This window comes from Phalacrocorax aristotelis, chromosome 8 (genome assembly GCF_949628215.1).
Source record: "Phalacrocorax aristotelis chromosome 8, bGulAri2.1, whole genome shotgun sequence".
In the NCBI taxonomy this organism is placed as follows: domain Eukaryota; kingdom Metazoa; phylum Chordata; class Aves; order Suliformes; family Phalacrocoracidae; genus Phalacrocorax; species Phalacrocorax aristotelis.
Genome location: NC_134283.1, coordinates 25,935,216 through 25,956,861, shown reverse-complemented (window position 1 = coordinate 25,956,861; position 21,646 = coordinate 25,935,216). Strand labels below are relative to the sequence as shown.

Sequence of the window (21,646 nt, the reverse complement as noted above, 5' to 3'; positions counted from 1 at the left end):
TCAATACAAATGAATGGTCAAAATGTAGAATTAAGGGAACTTGTCTAGACTGACAAGAAAGAGGGAGGACTTATTAAGTGTTTATAGGTATAATTTACCCCTACTTTTGTTCTCTTTTCTTTGAAGGATATACAGGGATTATTTTTTTCCTAGAAATGACAGTAAAATATTGATAGGACAGTAAGGATACTAACGAAAAGGTTGTATATCTTTAACGTGTTTTAATCCTTGTGGAAAGGATTGATGGAGAAAATTTTGAGTTAATTTTGAGCCTTTCTCATGCAGTTGTAGTTTTCTGCTTCTTACAAACTCTTATTAGGCATTTAAGGAGAAAGAATGAGGCTCATCAAAGGAAAGAGTTCTCTGTCTTGTCAGATTGGAGAGTGTAAAAGAAGTTTTCTGAACAGTTATTGAACAGTCTAAATATCTACTATGAAAGGCCAGTAACCCCCATACACGGGGACAGGATTTTGAGAAGAAAACTGTTGGTCACCCAGTCTCTCGTGGATGCCCTGGAATGACATAGCTGCTGATCCTGCCTGGTGACGTGGGGTCTACAAGTGCTGTAGGCACTCCATCTATTCCCCTGCGTCCTGTTTTGGAGGCACACCTACACTATCTTGGATTTTATGATTTGAGCTAAATCATTTGGTCAACTTCAGTATGAAGAAAGCTTGTACAGTTGGCTGCCGTGCCGTGCTGTCATTTTTCTAGTCATGTGGGAGCAGGTTCCCGAAATGCATTTGGCCACTCAGCTGTACTTATCACATAGAAGAAAAACCTTCTTGCTCTGAGGCGTCTGTGTAAATCACCAGGCTCTAGCAGCTGTAGGAAAAGGGCTCTTATGAGGTAGAAGTGGAGAGAAGAAAGGCTAGAAACCTCTCAGCTTATGAACTAAATCCACACCTGGTCCTATGGGGAGTATGCGCAGGACATACTATTTTGACTGTTGGCAGATTCCAAATTGTAATATTTTTAATTACTACAGAGTTATATAGCATGCTTTCCAGGGTGTGTGTGTGCGTGTGTGTGTGAGGGGAAGATTAAGAATTGATTTTTGTCTACACATTAAGAAGACTTGATGGGAACACAATTAATAAAATGCTGCTGAGAATTGTGCCTTGGTTCATATTCAGCTCAGGGTCTTATTCCTCTGTGAGGTTTATCAGCAAAAGATTTATTGATGGTACAGATGTTTCTCTCAACATCTAAAGCTACAGTTGACACATGTTAATGTTATAAGGTTTGCTGAAGTCTGAAGGCACAAGTACAGTCTAAATGTTTTGTGAAAATAGTCCTGAAAATGTTTGCTTTCTAAAGTGAAGATAAAATAATACTTCATTTACAAAGCACTATTGAACAGAAGAAAGGAGAATTAAGTTTCGTAAAGGGATTAGGGTATTAACCCAGGATACAAAGTATGTGTCTTTCTCTGTTCCTCCTTAGATTTCCTCTGCCACCTTTCTTTGAGCCTTTCCTTTTTGGCTTGAAGTCCCTCGCTATGAAATGAAAGAAGTGCTGCTATCCTAATTCGTGCTTCATTTTGTCAGGATAAATTGGTTGGCAATTATTAAAGCTTACAGTACTGTGATAATGGGGTGTAAAGGAGAAGCTCTCTGCTCGCCCACCACACTGGCATAACCGTCTTAAAACAGCATTAGTTACAAGTGAGCAGCACACACGGTATTTCAGTAAAAAAAAAGCAAGAGTGTCAGTTATGTAGAAATGTATTTTCTTCTTTCAACTATGTGTGATCAAGGAAAGATAGGAACAAGATGCATTAACAAGCTCTTCTGTTTCCTTCCTAGAATTACAACAACAGCTGCTTGTATGATGGACCTACGGAGATATCCTCTGGATGAGCAGAACTGTACGCTGGAGATTGAGAGCTGTAAGTACTTCTGCAAATCCCACTTTGGTCAACTGCTGCAGAATTTTTATTTCTGTATTTTGTTTAACTTGCTACTAACCTAGTTATCTTTCTGTTTAATGACATTTACACCCTTGTAAGCACATGCAGAAAAACAGCTTTCCAGATGGATTAGCAATTTGTGGCACAAGGATTAACAAAAATTATTCTGTGTTTTGATGGACAATTTACAGCTTTCAAAGTCTCGTTTGAACGCTTTGTTGGAGTTCATGTGAGGAGCACAAGGATTATTATCAGTTCTTTATCCTTTTTTACTGCTGAACTGTGTAGCAGCTTTTTTCCATTTATGAATGGTGGCAAGAGGTTAGAATTGTCCTTGAAATAGGTGTTTTGTAGGTGTTTTTCTAACCTCTGTGCTGTAGTTAAACTTTCAATGCATGCAAAGCAGCCTGTTACATATACTGATTTAGTAGCTGGTGTCTCTATCAAACTTTCTATGTGGATAAAACTTGTGTTGTGAAAAAAAATTGCAAATCTCTTCACTGAAAAATCTTCAGGGAGTCTAAGTACATCAGAGGAAAAAAACATTCATGATCACTTTTATGAAGACAATATTGTAAGCATGCATTATTTGGTGCTCTAATTAAGATCGTATCAGCACTTTCAAGCCATATTTCCTTTTTCAGAACCATAGGTAATTCAGCTGGGGTGTATTATTAGGTTGAATGGGGCAAGCAAAATGGAAATTAATGGCATGTTTTAAGATACAGTACACAAAAGTATGTGTATTTTTAAAGTAACTTCTGTATTCTAGAAGATTATGTGGGATTTCTCTGTGCACTGAAGTACAAAATGACAGTAGCTTGTGCTGCAGTCTGGGAAGGACTTGGTACAGCTGAGCTTTCCTCTATTCTAGAACCCATTGAAGAATATGCTTTAAATTTGTGACCAGGTTTCATTAATTTTAGCATAATTTAAAGATATGCCAAAATTCTTTCCCGAATTAAATTGTGACACTGCTGTCTGAAATAATTTACAGTGATAAAATAAGCAAAATGAGTCTTTATCGTTAAAGTTCTTCCCTTCTGTATGTGGAAATACACAAGCAGCAAATGTGATGATGGACTTTGCTCTTTTGAGAATAGATAAAATCTTGGGGGTTCTGGAGGTTTTTTTTATTTGTGGTTCCCCCACCCACACCCCCACAACCCCCCAGTTCATTATAGAGTTTCTATTGACAGCATTTGATTCAAGATTTCCTACCTGCAGCTAGCTATATTAGGCTGATTTTAATGTGCGAGAAAACTACTAGCATAACTGTATTCAGGTTTACATAAATTTTTACTGCGAATGTGGCTTGCTATGCTGGTGCCTTTCAGTTGTTGTAGCAACCTGGAATTTTTCTTTTTTCCAACTGTGTGTGTGAGGCAGAAAGCTGGAGAGTCAGACAGCATCCTTTCTTTTTATTTACAGCATCGTTTAAACAGTCAACAAAGTCTAGCCATCTCTCTGCATTGCTGAGATGCCTGAATCTTCTTGGGATTCACGAACTAGATATCCCCTGCCTGTCATGCTTGCAGAACGCACTCTGGGAAATGCTTCTCAAATCAGTCCTTATGCAAAAGTGAAAGTTAAATCACATCCCTGCTTTTCAGTGAGAGGACTTGTTCTCATTCAGCCTTAGAATGTAGGACCTCTAGGTTGAAATTTCCCTTTCATCTGATTTGGAGAAGCTTGAAGCCAGGTCAGTTCAAGAAACAATCCTGGAAAACAGGGTACTGAGCTTTTGAAATGTTGTTCCTCTTGGTATGAAGAGCACAGTACTCATTGTATCATAGCAAGGGTAGGAGTTTAATTTACCATAGCAGTTAGGATGCTTGTAGGAGAGCTCCTTTGTAGATCTATTAGCCATGTTGTGTGATCTATTAATTGTTTTGTGATGTGCAACATTACAAAAATAAAATGGATTTAAATCAGGATACTGTATGTAGCTAACCTGTCTTTCACTGCAGTATCAAAGGCCATTGAAGAATGTAGATAGAAGTAATACTGGAACTGTGTTTTGAAACACTTTCATGCTGCTTTATGAAATTATTGCTCTTTATATATGTCATTCTGTTCAGCTAAAAACCTGAGTCTGTCTACTCTTTATGAATTGCTTCAGACAAAAATGCTGGTGGCTAGATAGGTAGAGTGAATAAGATTTGAAAGTGACTTTCTACATTGTTCAGTGCAGGTACTCAAGTCATAATCAATTTTTTTTTAAACTGGTTAAGCGGCATGCTACAAGTAGCTTGGTTTCTTACCCTACTGATCCTGTTGGATGGCTGTTTCACCATTGGTCTCTTGTGATGGTTAGAAATTTTCCAAATTCTATCACAAGACTTTTCATGGCTATGGAGGCATACTCACTGCTTGTGTCAACAATTATTTATTTTTATTTATTTCAACATCTTTCTCAGCCCTGTTGGGACTCCTATAATACCTTTAAAGAAAGCAGTCATAGTTTCTCGTAGGCTTCATTTCATGAAACTGAATATGCCTGTCTCTCTTAGCTTTCCCATACAAGACTGTGTTAAGAGAAATGCGGAACTAGCTACTCCTCGTTCTTCATGAGGAATAACTAGTATCATAAACAGTACCCCAGATGAAATCTCTCTTACATTATGGCATTAATCCTGTCCTTTTTCCAAAAGCCACCTTTACCTTTCTTCACAACTGCATACTTTCATAGACAATAGACTTTCTTGGAACAGTGCAGCAAGGTCTTTCCCTTCCTCACTCATTTTCCAGCAGTGGGTTCTAGCTTTTTGTAGAACTCCTTTTTTTTTTTAGCATGGTACTAAGAGCACATGACTTGGCATTTCATTACACTGTTCACATAAATCAAAATTTTTGGTATTGCTACAGTCCTCAAGGTTATCCAGTTCTTGCTATAGTTGTTCTGATCATCCTTTGCCTTAACAGCATCTGCAGATTTTCTTTCATTAGAAATTTCATTAATGCACAAATACTAAAGAATATTAGTGCCAAGAAGGAAGAGCTTTGCTTATAATCATTCTCTGTAATAAGCGTGATCCATTCTTTCAGTGCAGTACAACTTCCTACACATCTTTTATGTACCTTTACTAATTGTCTGTTCTATAGGTCTTGACAGTCCTATAGCAAATGTCTTAATAAAGTCCAGGTTAGATATACTTTGTTGAAAAAAAGGAGTTTTGTCCAGCCAGATCGTTTTAGCTAAGTCATGATAGATTTTTATGCCATTTCCATACATGTTAATGTCTCTAATGCCCTTCCATTCTTTCTCTGCTTCCTCCTTCATTTCCCTGTTATTAATGCCAGAGTTGGTTGACTTCTTAGCTGCCTGGGTTACTTTTTTTTCCTGTGTGTCATTGTGTTTACTGAAATTTCTGGCCAGTATCAAATTTTTGTTAACCTAGATTTGCATAAATCTAGATTAATTTGCAAAATAAAAATGATGGTGGAAAAGAGTTGTATGTAAAATATAAAAAATGAAATGGGGGTGGTGCTATAATCTAATATGATAGAGGAGAAAGCATTTTTCCTGTTACAGTTTAAGGTAGCGTTAGTGAGATTAGATACTGAAAGTGTAAGAGAGGACTATTCTCCAATAGTTCAGAGTATCAGTTTTGAGAACTGAAATCCTATTTTTTTCATGTGCGGCTGTTACATTTCTGTGACTTTTTTGCTTTGCTCATCCTTAAAAGGCAGAAACATGTGGAACGTTTGGTTTTGCTATGATGCTTCTAAACTTGTAGGCCATGTTTTTCAAGGGGGTCTGATCTGAGCTATTCTACATCTCCCTTTCTTTTGTTATTTCCCAACACACTGAATTGCAGGGTTATATTACCAGAGGGAAATCAGTTTTCCTGTGTATTATTCATGTCTTAGTTTCCCAACTTGCAGGCAACAGAGAGCTTTTTCCTTTTTAGTTGAATATCGACTTGACTCGGTAGAATACCTCTCCTTTCTCCTCCCTGCCTCTGCCACTGCAGTATGCATTGCTGAGTTTCTGATGATGCTCTAGAATAATTTTCTTTCTCTGCTGTTTCCTGCCTCTCTGGAGTTGGAGCTGTTGAAAGGAATGTCTTAGCTAATCAACCATAAACCTAGTGGGAGCTCAAAGGCAAAAAGAAATACAAGGGAGTTTGAAGAATCCTTCATGTTCATATAAACAAATAAAATATCATATTGCACATCCTCTAGCATAACAGAGAGAAATGATTGTGATTCTTTTGAATATTTTTAAATGTAATCATTCAAGATTCAGCTGGTACCTTTGTCCATTTCAATTATGTAGTGCCACATAAAGACAAAAATTGAATTCCTTCTTATCTCATTTTATAATGTGTTTGGCATAACTATATTTATGTTATACTGAGGTATAATTCAGAAACTGCCTGCCTGGTGACAGTAATTTTTTTTTTCATTTCTTTGTGCTGTGGAACAAACAAGAACACACGGAGTTTCTCCTTAAATGCAAGAAGCGTATTCTCAGAAATATTTTCCACAGTGTATTAAAGATGTGGCATTAAAAAAAGTGCATTAAAGCCCTGCTGTCTGATGCCTTAGCAAACAGGGAGCTTGCCACTCAGATGTACTGACCAGGGAAAAGGGCAGAGTTAGAACAGCATGCACAGATGGGGAGGAAGGACCGCTTTGCTGACGAATGAGAAATAATTGTTTTCAGGATATTTCATTTATATAACAGCCTGGGGTGTTTGTATCAGAAATCATTATTTGTTTTTTCTTTTCTCTGTTTCATGACAAAAAGACCACAGAAGCACACTAAGATAAGTTAAAAACTTCCATTAGATAACAGAGTCTAGAAAAAGCCAGAAAGAACAGAGACAAAGGTATATCATTCCTCCCAGTGGCAGTGCAGCCCAGTATCAAACACTTCCTAATCAGATCATCTGAAAGCTCATCACCAAGAGAAACAAGTCATCTTTGTGTGCTCAAGGTGACTTTACAAGCACATTTAAGCCACTGAAAAGAAATCAAAGATGCCTTTTGCTGAAGCCTTGAGTACTTTGCAGATGGCTGCTCTGGCCATCGATCAAAACTATAATCAGGTCACACAGGACAAATGGTAGAACTCCAGGAGCCGACCAGGCAAGGCTTTTCTGGGTTAGAGGTGAATGTGCTTGATGCCAGGCAAGAGGCTCTGCCGATCCCCAGGGAGTGGGGTGTTCAGCAGAGGAGGATACCATGGGAACCTGTCACTTCCAACAATTACACAGGAAGTGGAAAGCTGAATACATGACTCTTGGGCCTCTGAAGGTTAGAATCTTAATAGTGGTTCATTTTTTGGTTTTGGTTTTTTTTTCCCCTCCTTCTTTCTTTCCATTTAACATGTTTAGTGTGTGTCCTGGCCCTTCTGTCCCTCCAGCTGTCTGCTTTGCATAGTGGCTCTTGTACAGGGAGGATATTCCTCTCTCAGTAGGTGACCATACCAAAGTACCACTTTTTTCATCATCTATATGTTCAGATGTGTTAGTTTGGATTCTATGGCAATTCAATCTGTACAGCACTTTGTGGGAGGAAGAGACACAGATTAACAAAGAGCGATGAATTCCACCTCCATACCCACACTCTGTCCATTTTGGCAACATCAGCTTATAGTGTGGCTTCCTTGGGACAGGTACTTGGTTCTTTATTTGTCCTTAGTAATTTTGTCTGAAGTATGTTGAGAAGAGAAGAGGTATAATTTCAATGGCATAATGCACACTGGCAATGAACAGGAAATCCGTGACTCCTCTTCAGTGTGTAGATAGGATGACTCAATAAGGGCTAAAAAAACCCCCAACATTAGGTGATTATTCTGACTAGTCTGAAGAGGGAAAGGGAATTTAGACTAACCACCAAAGTATATGATCGGGGCAGGCTGTATACAAGTGAACCAGGGTTTGTAAGGTTTTGATAACCCACCTCAACTGTGGACTTTGATCAGGCTTTCAGACTGCAACTGAAGTAATATCCAAGATATATTACACTATGGGTAGACAAGAAGGAATTATACTCCTTATTTTCTTTATATCTCTGTGCATCTCTGCAGCAGTCTACATCTTGGAAGCTCTCATAACAAACAAGATGATGTACTGTTTGCAAATGAGCAAAGAATTGTACAGAAACTCTGAGACAGCTTCTTCACACTTTGAAGCAAGCTGGAGTTAAATTTAAAAGATACTAATATCCAATCTCTGGTTATCAGCACCGGACAATATAGGCAATGTAGATTTCCACAGAGAAATGCATAGCTTCAAGCTCTTTTTTTTTTCTTATTATTATTATTCTATGGTTGAATATGGAGAATATTTAGAACCAAAGATATAGAGACAAAATGCCAACAGTTTTAAAACTTCTAAAGCATTTTGCCTTTTAAATCTAGTCTGAGCTAGAATACATTTGTCCTTATTGCACATAACCCTGCCTTTTATCAAGGGATTACTGGAAACAAGAAAGGCCCGGTTCAGAGTCCATAGTTGCGAAGCACCAGATTCATTTGCTAAAGTTGTGGGGAAAAGCTAATATCCATGAAGGCATCTCTGATGCTTTAGAAAGATGCCCTCCAAGAAAAAAGAATATATTGCTAACAATTACTCTGATAATCTTTCATATGCAATAAATTATGTGGAAATGTGGACAGCTGATGGGCCGGCGCTTTACAGTCCTGTTTCCAGAAGGTACGAATTTTACAAGGTAAATATTCTTTTCTGGTTTGTTTGGTTTTGGTTTTTCATTTGTTTGTTTTTACTAAACTGAGAAATAGGATCTTTGTTATAACTTCTCATACTTTTAGGCAAATGTTTTTCTGTAGGTCTAGTATTTTCAAACACCTTGTGATTGGTGATTTCTTCAAGAAAAATAAATGTAAGTGCTATTGGAAAGAACATCTGTGGTACTCTTACATATCTTAGGTCTATATAGTGTGTGATCTGAGATTATAGTTTATTTTCCTTGGAGTGCATGTTTTTTATTAGAAGTTTGCTGTACTTAAAAGGGTTTAAAGGCTTGATTCAGTCAGTAGGCAATTCAGGCAGAATCTTTGGTGTATGTTGAGTCTCTCAGTAATATTCATTGCTCTGCCAAGTTCTATTTTGGTTTAGGCACAAAAACAATTGCTTTTAGTTGAGCAGTAGTTGCTCACTTGTGTTTTTTTTTCACTTGCTGCCTGGTGCTAGTTGGACCCAATCATTGTCAACTGTAGAATCACCGTTGAAACTACACAGATCTCTCAAAGGGGCAGAAAAAATATGCTCAGTGCTGGCACGAATTGTCTTCCTGCCAGCAAAAGGTCATGTTACATCAGAGGCTGTTGTCCCTGGTAGTAAGTAGCCATTGTTTTGAAGTGGCAATACCAGCAATTTTGTGATCATTGTGTTAAGGCGGCAGTAATTCTTGAGTTTGGCCTAATGACATGTCAATAGTCATAGCTTTTTCTATCATTGTGACAGCTATAGGTTATGTTACAGCTTTTATGGACTCTTGTGGGGTTTATTTGCATTGGGTTCATAGCAGCTAACAGTTCATAACTTTGCAGTGGGATGTGAGAACAATCCTTTCCCTCTCTTTTTTTTTTTTAACCAAAAAACTATTGCTTCCCTGTCACGCATGGCTTATTTGGATTGCAGGGTTTAGTGCTAAATGAGGGTTTATTTGGGACTTAGTGAAATGACCTAAATAACAAAGTGCTATTTGTAAATAATGCACTTACTCCAACCTCTGTCAAAAAAACTTGTATGTGGCTGTTGTGTCTCGCACATAGAAATTGTAGTATGTAATTACTGCGCGCTTTTTTTTTTTTTTTGTGGAAGAATGAAATGTTTCAGCATTTGTATGTAGTGCTAAGTCCACTTCCAGTTTTCAAGCTATTTTCCTTCAAATGTGTCCAATTCATGATGAACTGAGAATATCCATCAGGCTTTCTGAGAGGAACAAACTTCAAATATATTTTAGTCTATGCTTTTTAAAAAAACCAGTCTACATTTTTTTGACAGAAGCTTTATTCAACTAAATCCGTGTGTCATTACAAAACTAAAAATGCTATGTGGCAAATTCAGAGTTAGAACAATTTATCCAACTTCCTGTTAGTACCAGGAGACTTTGAATGTGGAAAGTTTTATATAAGTAAATAAATAAACCTTGGTGGTTTCCTTCCCCATTCCCATGCAAGCTGTCATATTACTTCATTCACAGATTTAGAGAAATGTTCCTTCACTTTGCAATTCCTATACACTATGGCTTTCAGAGAAGAAAAAGTTAAAATTGCTTTTCCTTTGAGGAGAGAAGACCATCCTTTCTTCTCTCAAGGAGAACAAAATCATGGAGTAAAATTACTGTGCCCACATGTCAGGTCTCAAGTTGTGTTTTGAAGGTAAGTCAAAATGAAAGGAGGGATTTAAAACAAAACAGGAACTTCAAAAGGTTAGGTCCTCCTTTTAAAATTTTTTTTTAACATCATTTTATACCAAGTGGTGCTGAAAGCTAATAATGGCTGATCCCCCATAGTATCATTTTACATTGGTCAATTACCTTCTTCAAAATGAAATAATTTCTTCAACATGGGACAGCTTTTATGAAATAGTAATATTTATTAGATGCTGGAATCACTTAACCTCAGGTCTTATGCCTTGGAAGGCAGCAGAGACTGATTATCTCACAGTAAATCACATACCTGTAAAAAGAATTGAAATATGTTTCTACTGTCATTTTATTTCTTAAGATAGTTTTTTTTCTAGCACCTCTCTCACTGTTTTATAGGAAACAAGCATCAATTCATTTTCATTGTGAGAAATCAAAATATACTCCACTGATTCACCTTTTGCCCCTTGATTAAATTATATTCAGTTCCTGATGTCTTTTGGAGACAAAGAAGCAAAGAGTAGTCAGTGGAGAAATTCATGGAGATGTAGCTAATGGCCAAAACCCCCTTTTCTGATGGTTTTCCCCCAAGGAAATAGTTGCAAAATGTTGAGCCTTTTACCTAAAAAAAATAGTTTATTAACTATTTATCCTTAATTTTAAGGGCCAAGACAAACATCTGTCTGGATACCTTAGCTTTTGGTATTTAAATAACAAGCAGTACTAATGTGGCTTCAGGTATTTTTTTTGCTCATCAGAACATTTCAGCAATGAGAAGTATTTGTCTTGGGTAGCTGTAATTGTCCTTTGTTCATCAAATTAGATTATATACATTTAAATAATTAATTTTCATTTATTTATTTAGGTAGGTAACTGTGCAAAACATCTAGGAACAGGAAGGCATTTGTCTGTTATCGGTATGATTTGTATTTGCACTTGGCCACTGATAACAGCGATTCAAATAGTTATGCTAACCTTGAATTACTTCAGTGGGAGTTGGACTAGAAAATGTATGTTTGAATCATCATAGAAGTGTGGATTCAGATGAAACTTGACAAGCAGTTTTGGCCTGTTTACAAATCAATGACAACAAAAAAACCCAGAATCAACTCATACCCTACACTGGGAAACAGTGTCCTTTCTCTCCCCACTGACAGCAGTCAGGGACTTGGGTGAGATGTAGCAATGCTCGTTCAGGTTCCTCCTCTGAAGTTAATTGAATTTGCTGCTTGAGGGACAAGCCAAATAACCACACTTGCAGTGTGCTCTGTATTGGGGCACTTTCCATTGAGCGAGTTCCATTTGGGATAAGTTTCTGGAGTAGGAATTGGAGTTTCATCGCTCTAATGTGAGCTTAACCCTTCTCAGTGGCTCATATTAAAGAGAAGAAATATCTGTTAAAGATATTAAAGAGAAGAAATTCTCCAGCAGGGTTGGGGTTTTTTGTTTGGGTGGTTTTGTTTTGTTTTGTTTTTTCCCAAACTCTGAATTTCCTTTACTTTTCCTACTGATGCTCAAATGCAAAATACTTCAGTTTTGGTTACTGAACAGGAAAACAATTTCATTGTTTTTGTTTCAGCAGATAGAAGCCAGAGTGAATAAGATCATCTTTTGTTTTGATTATGACATTGGATTTGGGTGGAAGAAGGGTTGATGTTTCAAGTAGAGAAGCCTGGGAAACATTATTTTACTTTGGAATAACAGAGGAGAAATTGAATTAGCAGAAGTACTGGCAAAATTAAACATTACAGTCCTTTCATTCCTTTGATCAGTATATTGCACCTTTCTAATCATGACAGCTTTGTGAAACAAAGCTAATTTTGTTCAGTTGTGCATGTTATTTGGTGCTGGTAATTCAGACTGTTCAAAATCCACCTGTGTCTAGAAAATAAAAGCTACTTTCTGTATTGGATGCAGTCCCATTTTCCTATGTCTTAAATCTATATATTGAGTTCAGAGTCAGTATTGGTTACAATAGTAGTAGTTCACTTTTAAAAAGTTCAGCCATAGTATTAGCCAACTTTTGGCAACATTAAGGGAATTAGTTTTCATTTTCTGTCAGTAACACTACTATTACTGATGTGAGAAAATGCGACTGCAAATTTGCTAAGGCGTTGCATTGGTGTACAAGTCATAAAAGGAATACTACACAAAGAAATCATTCTAGTTTTAGAAATATTCCTGATACATACGCCACTGATAATATTTAATGTGTATTTGACACACTGTCCAAAACTATTCAGGTGGAAATTCAAAAGAGTCGTATCTTTTATGTATGAGAAATTCTAACTCTTAGGTAAACTTTCCCATTATGTGCACCTGTTCTGAGCTAAAATTAAATGCAAATAATATTGTTATTACTTTAAGTATCCTCAAAACTATGTTTTGTGAAAGAACATTTATAAAGGAAAGGATATCTAAGTATTTGAAAGACGTCGTAAAGATCATAGTCTCAATCATTTATGTTGTATTTATAAAAGTGTTGGGTTTTTTTTTGCCTTTTTTTCCCATCTAATAATTTAGATATAATGTTTTTAGTGTTGCATTTTATGTGGGGAAAGAGAAGTCACTAAGGAGATAGTTGATATGTGCTTATATTTCAAGGCATACTTCAAGTACAATTCAGGATGGAGGGGACCTCAGGAGGTCTCTAGTCTAACCTGCTCCAAACATGATCAGCTTTGGGGTCAGACCAAGTTGCTCAGGGCTTTTTCCAGTCTGGTCTTGAAAATCTCCAAGGATAGAGTGTGCAAAACCCCTATTCCAGTGCCCAGCCCTCCTGACAGTGAAGGACTTTCACTGCAGTTGCGGGAAGGGGCCACGTTATGTACCTGGTTTATCCTGTCCTGGCATGCTGCATCTGCCTCAGAAATGAGTATTTACTGTTATTAATCTGAAATACAATATAAGTGCTGTGCAACCTGTTTTGTAAAAAAGTAAGTTACAAATCACATAACTGAATGACAATATCATTAAAATGTTCTGAATAAATTAATATGTTGTACAAGTAACCCTGTAATTTGACAAAGCTATCTTTGAGTTAATGAGTTAAACTACATAGTTTCTTTCTATTTATGATTTTCTGGTGTGGTGTAATCTGATCCATATCTCTTGATTCAGCTACAGAAATACTATTCCCACCATATATACTGAAGTGTCTTTGTATGCCTTGTCATTCTCAGTGTCTTGTTAAGATTTAAAAACTCTCAAAATAAGGATTCTTTTCCTCCGGATGATGATCTAAGGACTTTCACTATGACCTTCGGCTCAGTAACATGTTTATTGCTGTAAGCATCTAAAAGGCAATTCTTTGTCTTCTCTAACTACACAATGTGTAAGTTGTCTTTATTCTGTAAGGAATGCATATGAATATGTCAGCTTTACGGGAATATATTGGAAATGCGTTTGTTTAGGTTACACATTTGGAACCTGTGGTATGTCATGTTTCTACTCTTCAACTGCAGAACAATCAGCTACTCTCATTTGCTGTCATACAAGCTTGTCTCCTCTTGTGATTGATGTGTTACTGTAGCCAGAATTTGAGATATTACCTCAGCCAAGGCAGTTATCTTGCATAATAACAGGGTAACATAACAGGAAAAACAGGGAACTGGTGGAATTCAATAGTCAGACATATGTCTAAGAATACACCTTTCCACTTTGACATTATGTGTACAGGTACCGTGCTCTAGAGAGGATTGTGCAATATCGGAAAGAAAAACTTGTAACAGTAGCAGTCTACAATTATCATTACGGAATCAAGTACCGTGCTGAATCCGGGTACTTTATTGACATGTGAAAGAAGATTACCCAAGCGTTTGGTGGTTTTTGCGTAACCTCATACAACAATATCCTGGTAAAAACACTGCTTTTATCCTGTTTTCTGAAACACTTAATTGGCAGTCGACATATGTATTGGAAGTGAGTGTGTTCAATAGCAGAACCAGCTTTGTTCAAGGCAAAGACCTGTTGTGGGCTGCTACGAGAACTAGTTTCATAAAAGCAGAGCAGGCACCTGCGTCTTACTGTGTGGGAGCTCACCTATGCACATCAGGGGCTCTTCCAGAAAATAGGAATTTCTCCTGACCACAACCTGGAACAGTCAGTTCTCTTCAGCAGCTTACTTCTGGAAGGCTGATACGTGCCAAAATGTTACACAGACAGCCTGAGTGATACTGAAATAATGCTGGTAAGTTAAGTTTTTGCTTTTGAATTTTGCTTTTATTCCTTTGGATTTTTGTGTCTGGACCTTTGTAACCTGTTACCTCACACATGTTGTATCACTGTTTTGGGGAAATTCTGGAAAGGGACAAAGAACGCAACAGTAGATTCTTTTTCTTTTTACCACCAGTCCTTCTCTATCTTCTTGTCTTTGCAGAGCCAAAATGAGTAATATAAACAATAACATTGGTGTCTCCTATTCTGTCAGAATTATCGTCCCAGGGATGGTATTCATGCCAAGGAACTTCTTATTCTTCACATACAGCTGACATGAATGTGCAAGGGAGCAGATGAGCATCGATGGGCTGCAAGTGCAATGCATTTATACTGTGAGTTGCTGTTGTTGCTGTAGCATACTTGGTATTGGTGGTGCTATATACATGTGCTAACTAGAATATTGTTTTCATTTCAGGTTTCAAGAACAGCTTTCTGCAAGTCCTGAAAGATCCATAGCCTTATTGGGTAAATGCATTATACTTTTCTCCTGCAAAACCCACTTAAGTTCCTATCAAAGTTTGTTCTTTTGCTGACCAAGAACTAGCTTTTGCTTATCTATATTTTAATTCATTTATGGGAAGATGGGCTTAAAGAAGTGGGTTTTACATTTTGCTATGAGGGCAGAAAAACCTCTGCCTCACGATGTCCAAAATTTGCATTTTACTTATAATGCACTATGTACAGCACAGCCTTCTATTTTGCTTTTACAGTGACTCTTCATGTGCTGCTGATAATACTGTGGAATTGATTGTACGGGAGTGGGAAACTTATTTCATTATAAAATTACCAGGTCTTTGCTAAATATGTTTGCTTTCTTAAAGAAATAAAGCAGTGTTTTTAACTGTTGTATCTGTGTATTTCATTATGAGTATAAAGGAATTCTGAACACAGCCCATTTTTCTATTTTTATATATGAAAAATATATTAAGAAAGATAAATGTTGTATAAAAAATATTTTTAAAATCTTTATTTTGGGTGGGAGATCTTGAACGAGATGCAAATATAAGTAGCATTTGTACTGTGCACGTTCCTGTCAATTTGTGCTATTGAGTGATCTGTGTACAGACTTTGGGTCACCTTTTTTTGAAGAGACATTTTTTTGCAACTGAACAGTGGGCTCCTATTTGCACATATTTACATATGTACTAGCTCTTACTTGGCCTTGAAACTGTACTCAGGGACACTTCTGTGGCTGGATGCCAACTTGCTTTTGATTTTTACAGAATTAAAAAAAAATATTTGATAAATTAGGTCATTATGCCTGTTACAAATGGTACGGTCATAATTTTACCAAACATCAAATTGTAAATACATTGATGTAATTATAATTTAAGGATGATTTTCATAGCTTTAATGGCCACATATGAACAGGCATCTTGACATGTTCTCATACTTTAAAGCATATCTTAAAATTACTGGCTTTTACAGGGAGCTCTCTAGTCTAAAATTTGAGCTTTGGCATTCTGGGAGTACTGAATCAGAGTTCAAAACTGGAGCCAAGGTGCTTCATTTACACCTCTGTTACAGCCATTTCTGAGCAAAGTTATCTTCTGACTGTCTTACAACCAGTGAAAGTCAGCCAATCTCTGCTGCCATTCAATTTTCAACTTGTTCTGGTTTTAAAGTGTCCATAAGCAATCTTTCAGATTTTTTAATTCACCATTTCCATCCTTGTTCTGATATAATATAGCCTTGAGGTAGACCATTGCAAATGGAAATAGCAGTTTCACATGGATCCTGTACACCAACCTCTCACAGTAGCCTTGCAAGCTCAAATTAAGGGCTTGCTATTTTAATATAAATATAATATTATATATATAAAATATATATTTTAATATATATTTCATGTGATATTTTCTACTTTTAAAAGATGACTATTAATGAGGCTTGTTGGCAATTTACCATGGAGATAGAAGGCAACAAAAAAATTGGACCCTTGACACTTGAGGATTGTTTGAATTCTGTATTGTTTCTATATACTGTATATTAGGAGTCCCAATTTTATTTAGATTATTCAGAACATATTCACTCTAGATTGGTGTATCTATAGACCAAAGTGTGGTCAAGGTTAGCTGGCTGAGCTTTTGCAAGGGGAGGAACATAGTTTTAACAGATCAGTTCAAAGTTTTAAAAGCAAAGCGTTTTATTTGGGATTCTAGCTTTTTAGGGGAGACATCAGAGAAGTACTTGAAAAACTTGTTGTCTATGGCATTCAATAGTAAGACAAAGAAAAAAATCATCCAACAAATGAGGACAGAAGGAGGCTTTTACAGATGCAATGTTGAAAAGTACTTTGGGACATGCTAAATAAATGATGTATCACCAATTCAGTTCCGTGAGAGCAAGATCAGAGAGCTACTCAAATTCTCTGAAAGCTCCAACCAGTGCATAAAAAGTATTTCCTGAAGCATTATTTTTTAAAAAACACTCCAAAACTGGTTCTGTTTTAAACTCTGTGCTATGATACAGAGAGAGATCTTGCTAAATAAAGTCTATAAATAACAATGATATCAAGATTTTTAGCTTCATCTATATAATATTTTAACAACTTAATAAAAAAGATTAGTGACTGTACCTGTGCTATTGTAGGAAGAAAACTGTAGACCCTCTTTAAGTTAACCACTTGAATCACTGTCACAGCACTATCCTTTAGAGGAAAAATTAACTCTGTAGAGTCCTGAAACATGTTGTAGTTTCATCAGTACAGATGGAAAGGAATAGTTATTTAACTTGCACCGTTCCCCACAGAAGCACATATGGGAACAGCAGCGTTAATTTTGTCTTTCTTACAGCTGGCACTCAACAAAAGCAAGTTTGAGCACAGACTAATTCTGAATGTGAAATACTGTTGGGGGAAGGGGGGGGCCATGGTTCTGAGAATTCCTGGTTTCCAAGGTGGAATACCAAGACAAGGTACGCATCAGACACAGCCTTTGAAACGTAAAACTGATTTGGCATTTTGTCTTGGAAGCAAAGGAAATTGTCTGTAATATCTCTCTCTGTCAGTACACTTAATGAAAACCAAGTCAGCCCACTACTAAACGTCTAGGGAGATAGTCTCTCTTGAGACAAACCAGAGAAGAGCTAGGCACATGGTGTGGATATATGTTTTTACATGCACTCCAGCATGGTAAAAACAGTAATTTAATCTGAATATGCTCAATTGATTTGAGGGTATACTTATGGGATTAGGAAGATATAGCTACTCATTGTACAGCAGCACTCAAGGATCTCATCAAGGGTTAGATGGCTGTATTTCCCTTAAGTAACTCTGGTGTAGTATTTTTCTCAAATCTGCTTGCGAACACAGGGCAGAGTGTCTCTGTGTTAGTATCTGGTTCACTACCTTAAGCATGAAGTGATTTTAATCTTGCATTCGGGTAAGATTTGATGACTACAGTAGTAAATATTACTTTTGACAAGGACAGATATGCTGGAATTTATCCCTGTGTTTCTTCATTTTGAGGCATAGTACTAGTTTCAGTAGCCTACATGTGGCAATCTGACTTCTTTCAGAGAAAATGCCTGCTGCCTAGCTTCCTGTGCTGCTGTTAGTGGTCAGACAGAATCAGCCATAGTCTTACTTTTGCTCACTCTTCAGTGCAGAAACTCATTGGCTTACAGATAGAATGAGTGTGAAGATTATGCTGAAAAGTAGGCAGTTAGGTACGGTAAAAACTTACATAGCTAATAAAAAATAAAGTTCTCTTGTGTTGCTGTACCTGTGAGATAATATCCAATAAAACAATGCTATATTCTAAGCAGTAGTTCTGTCTCTGCTTTATAAAGCAGAGTATTGCACTTTTTTTCTGGGTATGAAGTCTGCTGTTGGAAGAAGAACTTTCTTGAAAAGGCTGAATGCACTTGCTTTTCCTGCTTGCGTATAAGACAACACCTCCCACTGAGTCAAGCTCCTGGGACCACTTCTGTAAGTTTGTTTCCTCTTGGAATAGAGAAGCATTATCTTGAATTAACACTATGAGATTAACATGGCTTCCCTGGAGATGAGAAGGATCTCGGGTTATACAGAAACAGTGTAATTTTGTGATACCACTTGCTCTTACTGGGAAAATTTTATGGTTTTGAAGGCAGCACGTTTTCCTCAAATACAGTGACTTAGGCAACCTAGAGCAGCTGCTTGTTTTGTGTGTGTGGTTTTTTTTTGTGTGTGTGTTGTTGTTTTTTTGAGTTTGCCTTTAATTCTTTTTCCCTTCAGGGATTTGGATGATTGTGGAAAGTATGTTAGCCAGAAGGTAGAACAAAGCTCACTAGGGACACTCCAGCTGGGACTGGAAATACAGGGTTGTTGGTGCCACATGTTCAGGAGCTAACACATGAGGCCACTCACTTGACCAGCCAAAATGAACTCGGTCTGTTAAAAAGGAGATAATAGCTTGTTTTAAATGCTACTATTAAGGACCTATCATTCTGTTATGACAGTTATATCTCCAAATTTCCTAATTTGCTTATGAATATTAGCTATTCCATGAGTGTCTGACCTTTGAAGAAGTAAGTTCAGCTATCAGCTTGAGCGCTATCATCCCCAGTGAGTTATTCAGAATAGATTACAAACTGCTTCCAAAGGAAGGATAAATGTGAGCCTTAAATAATTATGAGGATGATGAGTAGGCAAGCCTTTTAGTTAGATCTTTCCTTATCTAAATTGTTTTTGCAATCATGATAAAAATATCAAAGTATGCAGTAAAAATATCTGAGCAGAATATCAGAATCGGTTGCGCAGAGGAAGATAATTAGCAGATAGTGTGCATCTGTTCTTACAGACTCAAAGAAGGGCAGATGAGCTGATGTGGAGCTTTGTGTACTTTAACCTGGACTATTTTCAGCCCCTTGGTTATCTTAGTATCTGGCCACTGCACTGCAGCTTTCTGAAAAAGGAGTATCTAACAGCAATTTGGTGTTATTTTCTACAGTGCATCCTACAGCATATGTGGAACTTTAAAGTTCTGATTTTGCTTGTGATGGGAATGGCTGATGCCAGTGTAGTGTTCTGGTCAACATGGACAGAGGAGTTCACGGCAAAGATATACAGATCCTTGTCTCTCATTAGTATCTGACCAAATAAATGTTGACCAAAAACTCACCATTTAAAGATAATTGTATAAGAAGAGATGTTCTCATCTAAAGACACCATTGTTGCAACTGGAACACATGGTCTGAAAAGTGTGTGTACCTCTTGAGCTCTGAATGTTCCTGGTCTCTCAAAATACCTGCTACTGTTGACACGTGGTGATACCTACAGCCTTTAATAAATGCATTTGTAATCCAAATTATTTTATGAGAATGGGAAAATGTCATCAGTGTACTGAGTTTTACCCACAGAAGCATTCTGCTCTCATCAGTACGATATAGTGGCTAAATGAGATTTTTCCTGTTCAGGGAGGAACTTACGCAGTCTCTTTTTGATGGCTAATGTTAGATGTCAAGGTTGTGAGCTTAGCCTGCTCTGAATTGCCATCTGGACAAGGCAAGTTTTGGGGCTTTGTGTTGTCCTCAAGGAAGACCTGTCTTCTGTGACTATCTGGGTAATCTCCTAGCTTTGGCATCAGTGCCTCAACGTACACAGCATAAAATACTTCTTGACTGACATTTCTAAACTGATTGACGTAGCCACATTTGACAACACAGCATTAAAAAAAGAAACACACAAAACAATATGAATTTGTAAAATTGTTTTGTCTGGTTTTCAAAATAAATATAATAATTTAAATGTAATTTAAGCTCTCTTTATTTGTAACTTTGTTTTGATGAGGAAATTATTGGGTGTTACTTACTGTGTGTCTGCAGTTCAGTTACATATTGTTGCATTTTAAGTTGTTCAAGCAAGTGCAAAAAGACCTTGGGATGTGTATAATCAGAGAGATATCTCGGACATTTCTGTTTTGCAAGGATGCTGGCTTATGAAAGCATGATTGTGCTTCCATAAATCTTGCTAATGGTGGTTGAATAGTTCATCTGTAGGACAGGGTTATTGTTCATTCCTCATCCATTTTTTACCTCTCTGTATGCTCTGTATAACTTCTTTGAAAACTGATGATAGTAAAGAATGGGGGAAAAAAGTTCTGTAAATTTGAGTGTTTTAAGAAAGAAAAGGTGGCCTATTGGAGTTGATGCCTTGTACGGTATTCCCTTTTCTGAACATGAGGAAAAGCTAGCATCTTCCTGAAGACTCACCCAGCCAGTTCAAATGTTATGTATGCTTGTTTTTGATGATGTGTATTTTCAGGTGGTTAGAATCAAATAAAAGAAGGTAATTTATAGATATAAAAAATATATATTTAAAACAGGGGTTGGGGTTCAACCTGGATTAAAAATACAAGTTTTCTGTTTCCCTTTTGGAAACAGGGGGGAAAGAAAGAAAAAGGGTCATGAGGCATGTTTTGTGAACAAGAGGAGAGCCCTGTGTCAGCAGCCTTCTGTCATAATTTGTTTGTAACAAGGAGGAGTTTCACTCCATCCCGTTTGGGGTTTTGTCATATGCTTAATGCCTCATTACTGTGCTCTTTATACACAGAAGATGTTTTTTAGTATCTTACTGCAGATTATGGCATTTCCCTGCTTCAGTGGCCTGCATGAGTTTCCCATCCACTGTAGCTATTGGATTTTTTTACCCCTAGTCCCAAGTTTACTTTGTAAATTCAGATTTCATTCTCTTTTTTTTTTTTTTACATGGTCAGTCTTAATTCTTCCATCTCTGCTGTTAAGGTATTTCCAATGTACCAGCCTTTGAACCTCAGATTTTCTGAGAATACCCATTTTTGCTTACTAATATTCAGTCTTCAAATGAGGGGGAACAGCTGACTTGACCACTGTTTCTTCTTATATAAAAGAAGGTTGAGGTTATCACAGGCCCCTTGAGCAATGTAAAAGGTCTTGCACGTATCTGTAAAATTCCACCCATTCTTAAAGCATCTGGATTTTTTCAGAGCTCCCAAAGTCCACATTCTTGTGAACTCACAGCCTAACAGTTTGGTACTAAAACCCACGATGTCAGGACGGCAGCCTAGCACCAGCTTAGCAGCTGTTATCCATCTGTTGTAAACCAAGGCAACTACTCGCATGTGCCCACGTTATTTCTAGGCATGCCGATTACGTAAATTCCTTGTGGTCTGTGTCATAACTGCAGACATGTTAAATGTCTTGTGAAGTATG

General features: G+C 37.1%; 1 protein-coding gene across 2 annotated transcripts in view; it reads left to right on the top strand.

Annotated features, from left to right (window-relative positions):
* Positions 1-21,646, top strand: part of GABRB2 (gamma-aminobutyric acid type A receptor subunit beta2) — a 170,906-nt gene that overhangs the window by 92,072 nt on the left and 57,188 nt on the right. For both annotated transcript variants that reach the window (XM_075102105.1, XM_075102104.1), the window contains exon 6: positions 1,809-1,891. In XM_075102105.1, coding sequence (XP_074958206.1) covers positions 1,809-1,891 — 83 coding nt within the window. The remainder of the gene's footprint in view (positions 1-1,808; positions 1,892-21,646) is intronic.